At 41.9% G+C, this 12662-nt stretch overlaps 1 protein-coding gene across 11 annotated transcripts in view; it reads left to right on the top strand.

The window, feature by feature from the left end:
- FGF13 (fibroblast growth factor 13) overlaps positions 1–9879 on the top strand; it is a 248781-nt gene extending 238902 nt beyond the window's left edge. For all 11 annotated transcript variants that reach the window (XM_051793005.1, XM_051793049.1, XM_051792979.1 and 8 more), the window contains 2 exons: positions 3882–4080; positions 5360–9879. In XM_051793005.1, the coding sequence (XP_051648965.1) occupies positions 3882–4080; positions 5360–5496 (336 nt within the window). In that variant the 3' untranslated portion in view covers positions 5497–9879. The remainder of the gene's footprint in view (positions 1–3881; positions 4081–5359) is intronic.
- The last annotated feature ends 2783 nt before the right edge of the window (positions 9880–12662 follow it).

Raw genomic sequence — 12662 nt, 5'->3', positions numbered from 1 at the left:
CAATTTTCATTAAGTGGAGAAAATAAAGAATAAATCCCATATGCTGACATAGTCATTGATCACAAGGAGTATAATTACATGCTCAACATGTAAGAACATTTTCTAAGTTTCCCAAGTCCTCAATACTTTTCCTGAATACTTTTCAAAGTTAAGTTTTCTTTTCTTGCTGTTTACTCCTGCTTCTAGCACTAAATCCATCTGAATAAAATTTATGATTGCTCTAATCAACTGCTGTAGGGCAGCTGCAGGACACTGAACCCACTCAACAAACTCAGTCTTGACCTAATGACTTAAAATGAAGTATTTGGTGATGGCCCCTGCTGATGGTATCCACGATGCAAATACAGTATGCAATTAATAGCAGAGAACAAACATCTTCATCCTCCTTCTCTGCACTGTGCATACAGCCATCCTGATGAGAGGCTCCTATTATATCACAGAATCTTGAAGACACTAAATACCTTCCTTAAAAGCAGATTTCCTGTTTTCTGCTTATGGGGAGTCTGAATTCCTGCATCACGGTCATTTGGGGCTCAAGATAATTAACTGGCAATCCTGCAGTGTGTGATGGGTGTGCAAGGTGTGATGGCTGATAATTTGGATGGTCTTTGGCTTGAAACACAGCTTTTGCACTATTAGAACAAGAAGAATTCCAGGTTCATTTCTACGGTATTTCACCTTTCAGGCTTGGCATACCTGTAACGAAGACTGGATTATTTTAGATAAAATCTAGTCAGCTTCCTGGAAGGATAGCCACTAAGTATATGCTACAAGGCTGTTTACCATATTATCATGCACCAAATAATTATTTCTAAATTATTTTTCACATATTTAATGCAGCTGCAGATTTGTTCATGAAGGAACCTTTCAGTAGTTCAGCTGATGAGCTCAAAACTAAGCAGCAGCTCCTGACAGTTCATCTTCTTGCTTACTTAAGCGTGACTGAGTCATGACTACAGTGAATCCAGCACTTTCTTTAGCTTTTATTTATCATTCATTCATTCATTCATTCAGTGTTAGGGTGTATGTGTGAGGGGCTTGAGTGAGTGCAATTTGCTGTCGTGTGGGTACCTTCATCCCTGACTTCTGGGGTAAGCTGAGATTGGAATAGTTCCACACAAATACTTAAATTTCATCTGTTTTGTGTAACAATTTATTCATAACATGGGACTTCCTGGAAATCATTTGAATTATTTTCATTGCAAAAATGGACAAAGGTGACAGCTGAGAGAAAGGAAAAAACTGACCTTAAACACTTCTTTGTGTTTATAAATTTTCCATAGGATTGACTATATGAGCTGGAAAAGATAAGTGTTAATTGGGGCAGTCAGCCCTCTCCCACCTTTAGCTTGCTCTTCCTCAGTATATTAATAAAGAATTTGCAGCAGAGATAACATAATGGCCAATTTGCACTTACTGCTCTGCACTGTATTTCAAAGTGATGTGCTCATAGAAGTTCTGTCCATACCCAGTTGAGTTGGCACGTGGACTTGCCAAGCTCAGAGAAGTACCTTTTAATTGTAATGCCCCCATGCTACCATTCCTTATTCAAAGCTTCACTCTGCAGTTCTCCTCCCTGGCTCTTTTTGTAATGAGTGGGAAAGACACACGTTGGATTAAACTAAAGGCAAGTGATGGGTGGGAACAAACTCTTGCAAAAGGTGAGCAGCTGCTTAGTATTCAGGAGCAGGCAGAGCACTTGAGCTCTGTGGGAGCTGTTTATTTGGCAAGAAGGATGCCTTTCCCTCCGTGCAGCACCTTTCTGAAGCTGCAGCCATGGCCAAGGAATTAAGCAGGTATCATTTAAGAGAAAGGGGCACAATTCTGTGCCAAACCAGTCAGAGAAATTAGGTGGTCTTGCTTTAGTGCCAGAAAAACTGGGAGGGAATTTGCCATGATAACTGAGCACAGTAAAGAGATGTGTCTGTTTCTGTGCCCTGCTGTTTGTCATGAGAATCCACCCCTTTGTAGTTCCTGCTGAGTCTCAGGGTGAGGATTTTGCCTGTGATGCTCTCAAGGATATCTGGCACACTGGGCTGCACCATGAGGACTGGTCTGGCTGTATATGGGCTCAACTGCAAACTCAGCTGCACAGCATTTCCACCAGGGCCAAGGGAGAAAACAGGAGTGAAGGAGCTTTTAGTGTCTTTTTTTCTGTCCCTCTGTTCCAAGGGACTCTGTGAGCTGCTGCTCATAGCGAGGTTAACTTGCTTCCTAAGAGAGCCAGGGTAAATGTTGTGGTTCTGTTTGCAATCTGACCCTCTGCTGCTGTGTACAAGCAGGCCTTTGTACCCAAAACAGCTCCAAATTACTGTACATAAACCACAGTCTTCCAGTGAGAGCACTGTAGTTTTTCCATTTTGCTGCTAATTGCAATAGTCTTTGTTACTGTGGCTGGTGCTGGGCACCAACAGCGAGGGAAGGCTTTTATGCAGAAATCTTACAAAAATGCAGTGGCTGTCCCCATTTGACAGCAATTGAAACCAATTGTCAATTAACTAAATAACAGCCAATTAGCTTGAAGGAAAAAGAGAAGAAAATTGCTTACTTCACATTCTTTGTTGAAGCAAATGCCAGTCAAAGTATGAGAGCTTTTTTCTTTCTCCTATGAAGACAAAATGGCAAAAGATGTGCAGAAAAAACACAGTGGTGGGTTTCTTTTTTTTTTTTCTAATACTGTCTTTTTCTCACATAAGAATATTTGAGGAACTAGATAAAAACATCTTAAGCTTCTGAGGCATTTAATTTCCTGTAATATTTAAAAATCAAAATGACAATCATTATACAAGCACAATTTTTCCTCCTTTCTTTCACGTCTCTGTAGCACAAGGGCAGTTCTCTGAAGCTGGCTGCCTTCACAAGGGAAGACCAGCAAACAACTGGCTGCTCTGTGGTGTGATGTGATGACAGGCAGGACTGTGATGTTAACATTTGCATCACCAGACCAAACCCTTCCTCTTTCATATTTTATGAACCTCTAGACTTCATAAGTGAGATGTTCTCAGAACTTGTAATGTTAAAAAACCTGGACCACCCAGAAGCCTTAGGACACAGCTGAGTGGTGCTGTCAAGACTTGTGGTTTGGTCTGAGATCCCTTTAAGACCCGTGTTTCATGTCTGTATCTTTTTTTGAATTTGGGCAATAGTGCAATGATACTGGTTCAGTCAGGATCATTGCACAGGGAAAGCCAGCCACACCACCAGCAGGAAGAAAAAGGCTCTGTCCTGGTTTATTGCTCTATTAGCCCAATACCATCTCCCAAAAAGAAGCAGGGCATTTCAACATGAAGACTAAGGCTTGATCCTGCAGGCTTCCAACTGTGGCTCAGTCCTGGAGCAGAGGTTAATGTCTGCAGTGGGACTCTGACAGCTGGGCTTTCATGGATGATACGCCGGGCAGAGAAAGAGCATAGATTAGACCAAGAAGGCAGCTGCTACGAGCTAATTTAATATTGCTGGGTTAGTAAGAAACAACCATTTATTCATGGCATATTGGCTTTGAATTTTTATTTCACTTTCCTCATAAACAGTCAAGGCCAGCAGTTAACAAAGGTATTACGTGGCCTCACTTCCCACCCGTGGGGCTTGACCACAGCTGGTCCCACAGGGTTGACATCAGGGCTACATCTGCCCAACACTGATTAGCTGCATGGATCAATAAATCTTCACTTAGACTTTATACTCATTGTTCAAAAAGACCTTAGAGCTGCTCACAGCATCATTTCACAGGTTTCAAATTGTGTTACTCATTTTTTAATACTTTTAGGACTCATGTTTCATAGCTGGAGAGGTATGTCTTTTAACTATTGGGAAAACAATGGATATTGGATGCTTTCTCATTAACTGACGCGAGATTCAGCACATCTGTTACTTCCTTACAGGAACATTTTACACCTGAATGCAAGTTCAAAGAATCAGTATTTGAAAACTACTACGTGACATATTCTTCAATGATCTACAGACAGCAACAGTCTGGCCGGGGCTGGTATTTGGGTCTTAACAAAGAAGGAGAAATAATGAAAGGAAACCACGTGAAGAAAAATAAACCTGCAGCACACTTCCTTCCAAAACCATTAAAAGGTAATTGCCTGGGTTCACTCCATCCGTCTGAACTGACATTGACCTGTGTTAGAGGTGTTTAATTGCTGTGTATTTGTATTTGCAGGGTCTGGCTACTTATATAACAGGAGTATAATGTTCTGTAACATGCTGTTAATCTAACCAGAGCTGCTTTTTTCAGGTTTTTCTGCATTACCTCAGCATTTCTCTAATTTAACCAAATACAGTTACTGGTAACCAAAAACATTACTGGTTTCTTTGTGCCCAAAGTCAACACTGTCCCTGTTATAGGTAATGAAGGCTCAGCCTGAAATGGCCCAAACATCTGCTCACAGGCCATTAATGACTTGCTGTATAGCTTGTCAATTTGTGCTTCCTGTTACAGAAAGCTTGTTTGTCTGGTTTTGCCTGGGATAAAGCTCAGATGTGCTGTGCTTGTTTAACTGAAATTAATGTGGCATCAGCATATGACATTAAAGGTAATAATGCATGTGGCTTACATATACCACTGGGTATTAAAAACCAGGACATACAGTCATCCCAGTTAACTGAGGGATCTGAATCAGACCTGTGGTCAGTCTTGGCTCCCTCTTTGGTCAATGCCAAGAGGGAGATGTATAAAAGTGCCTCCTTTTCTCCAGAAGAACTAACTTCCATATGCTCTTTCCCTAAGAGGAATGAAGCCTTCCATTTCTGGGTTATGCTCTTAGGTAGCCTTTTAAGGCAGTGTTCTTTTGAAATCAGAGAGGATATTTCAAAGGTACATCACCCTGGGTGGATGCTGGTCTAGTCTGGCAGTCTACATTTAGGACTAGGTGCTAGGCAACTGATGCCAAGGTTGATCCTCACTTCTAATGGGTGTGAAAACAAAGGAAACAAAAGACTCAAAATCCATTTTCACGCTCACCTGCTTAGGCTACATATACAGGTAACGGGTTAAATCACAGCTGCCAACAGTGCTAATTCATGATTAATAAGGAAATGTTGATTTATATCAGCTTAGGTCTATCTTGTAGAATTTTCTAATTGCAGCTGGTAGGTGGGTGGTTTAACTGGAAGAGGGAGGGAGGGAGGAGCTGTGGTTTTTCCCTTCTCTAAAATGTCAGTCTGTTGAAGACAACCTCAGAGACCCTCAGGGACTGTTTGAAGTGGAGAGTTCTACTTGCCATGGTTTTTCATTCTCTTATTACATTGCATATTTTCAAATGAAAAATCCCAACATTTCACAGCTGGACTTTGCACCCACAGACTGATTAGCCCATGACATGTGCTGATGTGCTGCCTCTCTTTTGCTTTGCAGTGGCAATGTACAAAGAACCTTCTCTCCACGATCTCACAGAGTTCTCAAGATCGGGAAGTGGGACCCCAACAAAGAGCAGAAGTGTTTCAGGAGTGCTAAATGGGGGTAAATCCATGAGCCAAAATGAGTCAACGTAGCCAGGTTCAGGCAAGCCAAGTGCTCTCTAAACAGAACCTTACCTCTGGATGCAGTTGAATTCTTACTAGCAGTCTTTCATCCAAACATTCAATTGCCCAGGACAAGCCACTGAACTTGCATAGGTCACTCGTTTATCAGCCATTAGATCTACTGGTTGTCAAAGGATATACCCCAATTATGTAGAATATGCTTGTGCATATCACAAGGCAGTTGGATAGCCAGCAAACATAACTGCGGAATAAATCTCGGAGAAGAAATGTCCAGCTCTTTCTCTCTCTCACTTTTTCTTTCTCTCTTTCTCTCTCTCTCCTATGCTTTGTGGAATCCGAAACAAAAACATTTCACAGCATTCACTGCTGATAAGAATTTGCTTTCCAACTCAGAAAAAGACCACTTTTGCTCTTCAAAGGAAATTTTAATGCTTGTATGTTTTATAGGGGCAAACAAAAAACAAATATGTAAAATCTGTTGTTTCCTTGGCTTACCGTTTTATATCTAAGGCTTGTTAAAAAAAAATGTATCCTTTAATTTGGAATAGTGCTTTTTGATTTCTGAACTCCAATGGGTCTTTAAAGCTATGTCTTTAAAAAATAATAATTAAAAAATCAGGGTTGGAACTGAGAGTTGGTGTCTCAGGCTCAAGCAAACAGTGTTCTTGTGGTTTTAAACACAATGAAATATAAATTTTTATAGATTTGTAGTTTCTGGTAAAGTTCTTGTGCTAACCCCAGTCTGTAGGAATTGAATTGTTTTGTTATCCCAAGTGGAAGTTAACAGAAAGGGATAAAATTATCCTCCAGTGTAGATTTCTCTTAATTCCATTTTGTGTGTCATGTTAAACTATTGTTGTGGCTTCTTTTCTAAAGACAGAAACTGTGGAATTAAGGTGACTTAATTTTTTTATAAGAAACGTCTTATTTGTAAAAGTCCTTTCACTGTAACGGGCACGTGAATATTGTGTAGGAGGAAGCGTTAGGACAGGTTACCCCTAAACAACATATACTTATACATGCTATTGGAAACAATTGTTTAAAAAATGTAGTTAGGTTTCCATTTAGGTCATCATGTCTGTTGCATGGGAGAAAGTTGGAATATTGGCATAGAGTTGCATGATGTGTAAGATTTTGTGCATTAATCATCGTTGGATTCTGTGCTCCAAAACTGAATTAGTTCTGTACAGGCAGCTCTCTGCCTGGTACAAAAGAGTTGTTTATTATTTGTTGTATACACAACCATGCACTGAATAAACTATTTATATTAAGATGTACTTTTTTAAAAAGCTTATTTGATTAAATGCTGTACATCCATGATTAATTTAAAGGGAAAAGGGTTGGCAATTAAATTAAAAAGTTATAAAAGATGCTGTAATTAATGTTCAAAATCTTTCTGTGTGATGGGTCATTCCCCTGTAATGCCATACACTATACAAATTAGAACGTGTTCTTTCTTTTGGATATTTTTAGAACTGGTCTTGTGTGCCCAGTTGAGATACTCAAAACACAGTGACGATTAAGTGCCACAAAGTCTTGGTGACGACCCCTCTGCCGTGCGCTGCTGGAGCCCCAGCGAATTGCACTTCTCTGCTTTGAGCTTTTCCAGCCTCTCCGTGTCTGCCCTCCCTGTTAGACTTCCCATAGTGCAGCCACGTAGCGCTACCTCGCAGCAAACCTCCTCGGAGCCCCCAGCACGGAGGCCCCAAAGAGATCCGGGAAGTCCAGTCCTGCTTGTGCCTGGTGGCACCTGGATGATGCCCAGTGTTTGCTGTGCATCACTGCAGGTACATTTATCAGCCAGCTTTAGCTGGTCTCGAGGGAAAAAAGCTCCCATACCTTCCGCCTTTGTGCACGTGCTCCGGAGAGAAAACATCCCTCTCTCCTGCCTTTTCTCTCCAAAAACCATCCATGAAAACTTTTCTCATCTACAACATGAAGGCAGCTCTGACAGGTGGGCTTCACTCACCGAGGTTTTTCAAGAAGTCCTAGTAGGGACAAGTTTTCATCATGGGTGGCTGAAGAACCAGAAATGTTAGTCTGAAACTAAACCAGCTAGGTCAGTGCTTGGCATTTTTTTAAGGTTAGGGCTGAGAGAGGAGGGAAGGAGATTATGTTTCAGATCAAACCCCCAGATTCATCATTTTGTGGCAAATAGTAGAGAGGTAAAGAGCTCTGGCCTACTGAGCTCCCATATTGGAGCAGGGTGTTGCTGTCCCCAAATACCACCTGTTGACCTTCAGAGGGCCCAGGGGGCCCCAGATTGCCCCTTTCCATAGGGTGAAGAAAGTGGGAGCACAACTAGTGCCATAGAAAATCTTAAAAATTGAAGTTGTGGTCATGATTGCTCCAGAGATTTTGATAACTCAGTGGGTCTGGAGCATCTGCTTCTTTAAGTATGGGATGCCCTTGGGAAACATTTAACTCTCCCACCCCTTAAAATCAAATTTATTGGGTTACATGTTCCAAAAAAGGAATCTGAGTGCCTTAGGAACATAAAACCTGATTTAAAAACAGGCATATCTGTAGCAAAGCTAGTTCAGTGCTGAGTGTTTACTATCCTAAATATAACTGGAGCTCTGCTGCTTTACTTTATAGCTGCAGTCTTCCTGTTATTCTCCATTCCAAGTACTTCCAACCCTGAAGGTCATCTGAAGTGAAAGGAAAATGTTGGTCCCACAAATCATCCCTTCTGAGGTCTGCAGTCTGACCCATCTTTTGTACTGACATTGGTGTCAGCTGTGAGCATTCACTGCCAAATCTCTAGTTCCAAAGCTCTCTAATATACCAAGCTAACAAAGGCCACTCTTGGATGGAGATGAGAAGAGAGATGTGGTGACAGATGAGAGAGATGTGGTGACAGATGAGCCATAAACAGATGTTTCTGACAATTATATTAAATTTCTTGCAAACCTGTTCCAAGAGTAGTTTTTCCCTCAGGTTATTGAGGACTGAAAGCACAATAATCTTGATAGAGTCCTGACAGTAGACAAAAGCTTATGTACTTTATGAGGAAAGTGGGGGATTATACCCAGGGCTTTACATGTACTCTCTGGAGCCAAAACTAGGATTTAATAAGGAAAATCAGAGTTAAATGTGACTTTACAGGCAGTGAGTGAAGGTGACCTTCTAGCCCAGTAAAGTTAAGACAAGAAAAGAATGTGGCTTCATCAGAGGACCAGGTTAAGGAGTCAGACTCCAAAATATATATTTATCTTTTAGCACCCATAAAGTAAAAAGTTACACAGATGTCTTCTGGATAATACTTTCCTTTAAAAAACCTGCTAGATGTTGGGAAGACGTCCATTTGGATGGTTATCTAACAAAAGAAAAATTATACTCACTAGTAAACCTGCTTTGCTCTGCCACAGGTACAACAGCAGAGTGCAGTGAGATGCACACCTGGAATAAGGGAAAGCCCCAGGGCTGGTATGAATCCAAGCCCTAAGCTGTCTGTGAGCCACTGACCATCTGCAGAAGATGGTCTCAGGCCCTTCTGGTATCGCCAAGCTGGTGACTAATGCTTTTCACCTGCCATTTCACTTGGTCCTGCCTCTCCAGCAGTGCTGCCCACAATCCAAGCAGCACACCTTGGGCCTGGAGTTGGCTCAGGAGGTGTAAATCCATCACAGCAGCTTTCTGATGCACCTGGGCTTCACTTGGCAAAGTGCTGAGCCTCCAAAGGGGCTGTGCAGAGACATTATGAGAGGCTGACAAATGCTACCTGCCAACCCAAAAGAAAACAGGTCACCCATGAAATTGGGAGGAATACTGCTAGGAGCATAACTATTATGAGACAAAATTGCTTCTTTTTTGTGATCCACCTGTCAGAGCTGCTTTCTTGGAGGTCTCTGCAGGGGGCTCAGGCACTGCTGCTTGGCCTGGTTTTGGGGTGAGAGAGGGTGGGAAGAGCTCTTCTCTCTATCTTTCTTTTTTCCTTTTAATTTACCTCATGCTACCTCATAGCATGGTTGTACCTCCGTAGCCACTTGCTCAGCCATGTTCATCGCTGGCACGATGGAAGACAATTCCCTACTTCGGGAAAATATCTCCAAGTTAGCCCAGGGAAGAACAGTGCCCCTTCTGCAGCACCGTCTGGTGTCCCCACCACTGGTTTCCAGCCCACAGGCCAGGTTTTCCAGTGGGATAAAGACGGTGTAATGAGCTCAGGGATGCTGTGGTACACCAGGCCTCTCCCCAGCTGAGCACCAGCATGAGAGCCAGGTCTGGCAGAGCTCTGCTGTGTCTTGAGTATCTCTGTGTGGAGACCAGAGCCAGCTCTAATGGGTTTAAATGTCTCCCTGACATATCCTTGACCAGGACACTTTTGCAGAACAGAATCTGTACGTAACAACCTCCTATCTTCTAATAAATGATTCTCTCTAAAACAGACTCCCTCTTGTCTTGGCTCTAATTTTTTTATCACTGCAGATGTTTAAGGGCTCTACAGTGCACTACACCATCACTTAGCATTTCCTGGGATATAGACCCTTCTGACATTGTATTTTTCCTCTGTCTTCCTGAACCAGAGAGGGGCAACTTGAGTGGTCAAGCCAAGACCAACACAGATGGATCCTTCGGTTTTCTGTGTGCTTGACGTGGTCCATGAAGCACACAGGAAGTGTGATGCATTTTACCAGCTCAGGGAATGGCTACTCTAAATGTTGGAGCTTAGTTTCCATGGTTTTGTCCGACTTTGCCTCTGCAAAAATGACATATGAGTATGGTAGAAAGCCTATTTAAAATAATTTGATTTCTTAGAGAAAAGACCTGCCATGCAATTTAACCTGAGCAACACCAGCTTTGGCCTTTTTTTCAGCTCCTTTGGAAGGGTGATGTTCTTGAGAACATAAAATTCCCCATTCACCAAGTAAATTTTTAAGAAACTCTCTTCCCTGGCATGACTGAGCTGTGGGGCCCTGCCCTTTCCTGGTTCATGCCTTTTGGTTCATGCCTCCTGAAACAAGCTGGGTTTTCTGCTGTACAGTGGCTTTTATTGCTGATTGGCTCCAGTAGCAGAGTTTACCTTGCTTTGAGGACATGCCACGTCAGTTTGGAGGGCAGTCACCTTAGGCAGCTCCTCTCAAGGGGAAGTTTAAATATTAAAGGAAACCCCAAATTTGAAACATGTTTTACATTAATCAGAGAAATTGATGTAATAAATTATTCCATTTCATCAGGAACTAGAAGACGGTTTATAGGGTTCCCTTCAAAGATCATTATTAATGATTTGAAATTTAAGATTCTCAAATACCACATATGGAAAATTACTTTCAAGCACTCGTAGGTTTAACTTTTTCCCCAGATATGTTTGGCATGTCTCACCTAAATTCAACAACTGGAGGGGCAGGATGAATGCTTTCATGTCCCGTGGGTTTCTCAGCATCGCACGTTGTCTGTCACGCTCATTTTCTCAGCTTGTCCTCTTGCCAAGGACATGGTCAGAACACCACCCACCACCAAGGGCCATCACATCTGTATTTGGAGGAAGAGTTCTCCCTGTCCTGGCATTTGTTATGCATAGAGCTGGTAGATGTGATGAGATGCTGATCTGAGCTGTCGATGGCATTCTTTGGGGAACACACAGCAGACTGGCAGCTCTTTTACACTCTGTCTTTGCTCCTGTGTGGAGATAGCTCAAAGCAGGCTCCCAGGGGAGCCTGGGGTGATATTGGGGGCTCTGCAGAGAAAAGAACTGCTCAGGCACTGACAGTGAAATGCTGTTTCTTGTGGCTGAACGGCTGTGGCAGCAGCAGCACTGGGAGGACCATGGCTGGCACCTGTTAAAAGTAATTAATTAGTGAATAGACTGCAAAGCTCTGAAAAGTAATTTGTCATGATTCTTCACCCACACCTTAAAGAAATCTAAGACATAAACAAAAGCCCCAATTGCAGTGGGGTGAGCAGATCATTCTTTCACTCATCCTTTGCATATTGATGTAATTCAGTTGTTGGACCTGGTTATGCAAAGCAGGGCCCAGCACTTGGAGTGAGGGTAGAGACTCCATTGTCCAAACCTTTGCAGCAGGTAAGTTTCATACAAGCAAGAACTCAGAGCTCTTTTAGTGTTTTCAAACAATATTATATCTAACTTGAGGGAAAACCTATTGAGGTCTGAGGCAAAGTCAGTGAAAACTATCTTTTTCAGTGAAAACTATCTTTTTTGTGAGCTCAGGATCAGCCCTACAAACAGAACTTCAGGGAGACACATCTGGGGAAGAAAGAAGTTTTCAGACACCCTCTCAAAAGGAACAGGGAAAAGAAGGGGGTTAAAAGAGTTTACATGAATTAGTGTTGTCCTCAGAAACCCTGCAAAGGACACTTGGAGCATCCCCAGTGCTGTGTGCACTAGGGAAGGGATTATAGGGATAAAATGTCAGAAGGAGAATTACTCCTGTTCAGGGGGGGTTCTGGTGACAGTGGCTTTACCCCATGTTCTTCCAGATCACTCTAATGCTCTACCAAAGATTTTTTAGAGCAATGAAGTAAAAGTTTCACTTCCTTTATGATGAAAAGGACAAGGTCAATAAAGGGAGGTGAAGGAGAGGATGGAGCCTAAGGGTCAGAGAGTGGGGCACATTTTACATGAAACACAACAAAACTACTGCCATTCACTGAGTTTAGCAGGACTGAGCTCACACCCTGACCCATGACAGTACAGCAAAACGAGACACAGTTCAAATTCCTCTGTTGCAGATGTCTCAAGGCCTGATCCTAATCTCAGTTGCAGAATACACCAAGGACTGGTAAGTCTGGAGTCCCATGCTGGTTTGAAGTTCCTTTATCTACACCAGCAATTCACTCTACTGCTGAAGGACCTCAGACATTACCTCATGCATAAGTAACAGTGTTAATCTATGAAATATTTTTAGATAACAAAATTAACTGGTTCAAAACTTAATTAATCCTATTTCCTTCTCAAATGATTTCCTTCAAATGGTACTTGAAATAGTTTTACTTTCCTCCATTGTCTTTCTAATGTACTCATGAACTTTTCTTTCTGAGCTTCTCCTTCTCTTAATTGTCTGCTCATCCAACCATCTCTTCTGATAATTGAGTTAATAATATAAAGCAATCTTTAAAAATTAAACTTCTTTTCTTGTTAAACAAACACAGAACTTTTGTTGTTTTTTAAAGGGGTGTTTTTCTTTTACTTTCTTAATTTAAAAGAACAA

This window comes from Manacus candei, unplaced genomic scaffold (genome assembly GCF_025592945.1).
Source record: "Manacus candei isolate 608988 ecotype Guabito, Panama unplaced genomic scaffold, ASM2559294v1 h1tg000003l, whole genome shotgun sequence".
In the NCBI taxonomy this organism is placed as follows: domain Eukaryota; kingdom Metazoa; phylum Chordata; class Aves; order Passeriformes; family Pipridae; genus Manacus; species Manacus candei.
This window is presented reverse-complemented; position numbering and strand designations above follow the sequence as displayed.